The sequence below is a fragment of the Olea europaea genome, unplaced genomic scaffold, assembly GCF_002742605.1.
Source record: "Olea europaea var. sylvestris unplaced genomic scaffold, O_europaea_v1 scaffold204, whole genome shotgun sequence".
In the NCBI taxonomy this organism is placed as follows: Eukaryota; Viridiplantae; Streptophyta; class Magnoliopsida; order Lamiales; family Oleaceae; genus Olea; species Olea europaea.
In genome coordinates, this window is record NW_019238304.1 from 161,559 (window position 1) to 163,687 (window position 2,129).

At 33.1% G+C, this 2,129-nt stretch overlaps 1 protein-coding gene across 1 annotated transcript; it reads right to left on the reverse strand.

Annotated features, from left to right (window-relative positions):
• Positions 1-516, reverse strand: LOC111379841. The gene has a single exon (XM_023003275.1). The coding sequence runs from the start codon at positions 514-516 to the stop codon at positions 1-3; it is 516 nt and encodes a 171-aa protein (XP_022859043.1).
• Between the last annotated feature and the right edge of the window lie 1,613 nt (positions 517-2,129).

Here is a 2,129-nt window from a genome sequence, read left to right on the forward strand (position 1 = left end):
TCATTTATCTTCCTTCTGTTTCTTTTGTGCTGGACCCTTAGAAGCAGCTTCATATTCATTCATCTTTTTCTTGCCCTTATCCTTAAAAGTACTTACCAAATGAGCAACTTCAGTTCTATCTTGCTTCAGCCTTTCTTCCTCTTGCACACAATATGAAATGAGCTCATTTAGAGACCATTTCTCCTTCTGGCAGTTATAACTAACCTTAAATTGATTGAACTGTGTAGGAAGTGAGATCAATACCAAATGCACAAGCAAGTCATCAGACAGCTCAAGGTTTAGCCCTTTAAGTTTTGAAACAATGTGAGACATCTCCATGATGTACTCCCTTATGTTCCCCTTACTTTTATACTTCATTGAAATCAAGCTTTGCAAAAGTGTGCTTCTTTCAGCTTTATTGTTTTTCACAAAACGTTTCTCAATTTCGGCAAGGAACTCCTTAGCATTAGTTATCTCTTTAGATATTGCACCTCTTAAAGCTTCCAAAATACCACTCTTAATGATTATTAGACTCATGCAATTTGAGCAATGCTACTTCTAAAAGTTCCTCTTTTCATCGGGAGAACTTTCTTCCGTAACAGGAGTGAGTTCTTCAATATGGAGTGCAAGGTCAAGATCTATACAGCCAAGAACGATCAATACGTTCTCCTTCCAATCCTTGAAGTTTGTCCCATTAAGAATTGATATTAGCAGATATTGTGGTAGGAGATGAATTAGCTGTACAGTGAACAAAAATAAACAGATAATCATGCTCATATCCATATTTAATGTACAATAAATTCAAATAACGGTAAGTCTCATCTCAAGATACCCAGTGCAACATTAATATCAAGTCTTTGGATAGTGATATTAATTGCTAGTGATACTCTCAGTACAGTGATCAAACATTGACAATAACTCCTGTCAAATAATAAAACCATCTTTGGATTGATTTATTATTCACATGGAAACTTTATAATTATCACACATTTAGCACCGTAGGTGTATATGTAATTCGGCCAAGTATTAACCTTCCTTTGGGCCGGCTAATACCCGCATGAAGAAACACACACACAACATCTAAACATCCCAAACAAACCAATCTACACAAAAGGAGTCACTTTGGTGACATATTGTTTCAATTAGTTTATTCAAAATATTAGAGAACCTTAATTTATTATGAATGATTTACCAAATTATTCGAATTTGATTGTCTCACATAATTAAACCTTAATTATTCCTCTTAAAAGAGTCCTTAGTACCTTAATTTGAGAAAGAGGATATTAATTTTGCATTATTAGATGCCTTTAAAAACTTTAGGGACCTAAGGGTTAATAATTCAAAAGTTTAGGGATCAAATTTTAAAAAAAAATTAAAATTTCAGGGCCAATTTTAATTAATTATAAACATTGAGGGCTTTAAGTACAAATTTTAAAACTTTAATGGCCCAAATTAAATAATTTTCAAAATTTAGGGGTTGGATTATTAAATTCGTAACCTTAAAGGTCCAATTTGGATGGATCAGAAACATTAGAGACTGAAATGTAAATTTTTATTTTGAAAAAATAATTAACCCTAATTTTAAATTGCAAGCAAGGGCCTAAGAATTCCAAAATTGTACCTCAGGCCCCCATCCCCAAAACCATCCCAGATCTCTCTCTCTCTCTCACCTTAATGACACCGGCGGCCAGTGCCCCAACAGAACAGCGCCACAGTCGACAGCGCCTGGCATTGCTGTATGTGTGCAGCAGCGTCACTTGGCAGATTCAGATTTTTTTTAAAACCAATTTGAGACAACTTTAACCCAGATTTTGATCAAGAAAATCGAATTACCAAAAATTTTCTTCGATATCTTGAATAATAATCATGAACAATATACAAAATAATGCTCTTGATTCAACAAATGACAGATCCAAAAGAATAACCAAAAATAATATCCCAAACAACTTTCAAATTCAACAAAAATATATTCAAGGTTGTCAAATCTGAAAATTCTTAAACAAATGTGGCAAGATCTTGATCCGAAAAATTAATCTGTAATATAAAACTTTAGTAACATTAAATCTTACAATTTCTCAAAGAATTCAACAATAGAGTAACTCTGATACCACTTGTAAGAAATTGAAACTAACCAAATTCTTGAATCTTCA

What these genes read in the sequence shown, in the direction of transcription:
- LOC111379841 (XM_023003275.1), bottom strand. Translation starts at nt 516, where the DNA reads ATGAGTCTAATAATCATTAAGAGTGGTATTTTGGAAGCTTTAAGAGGT.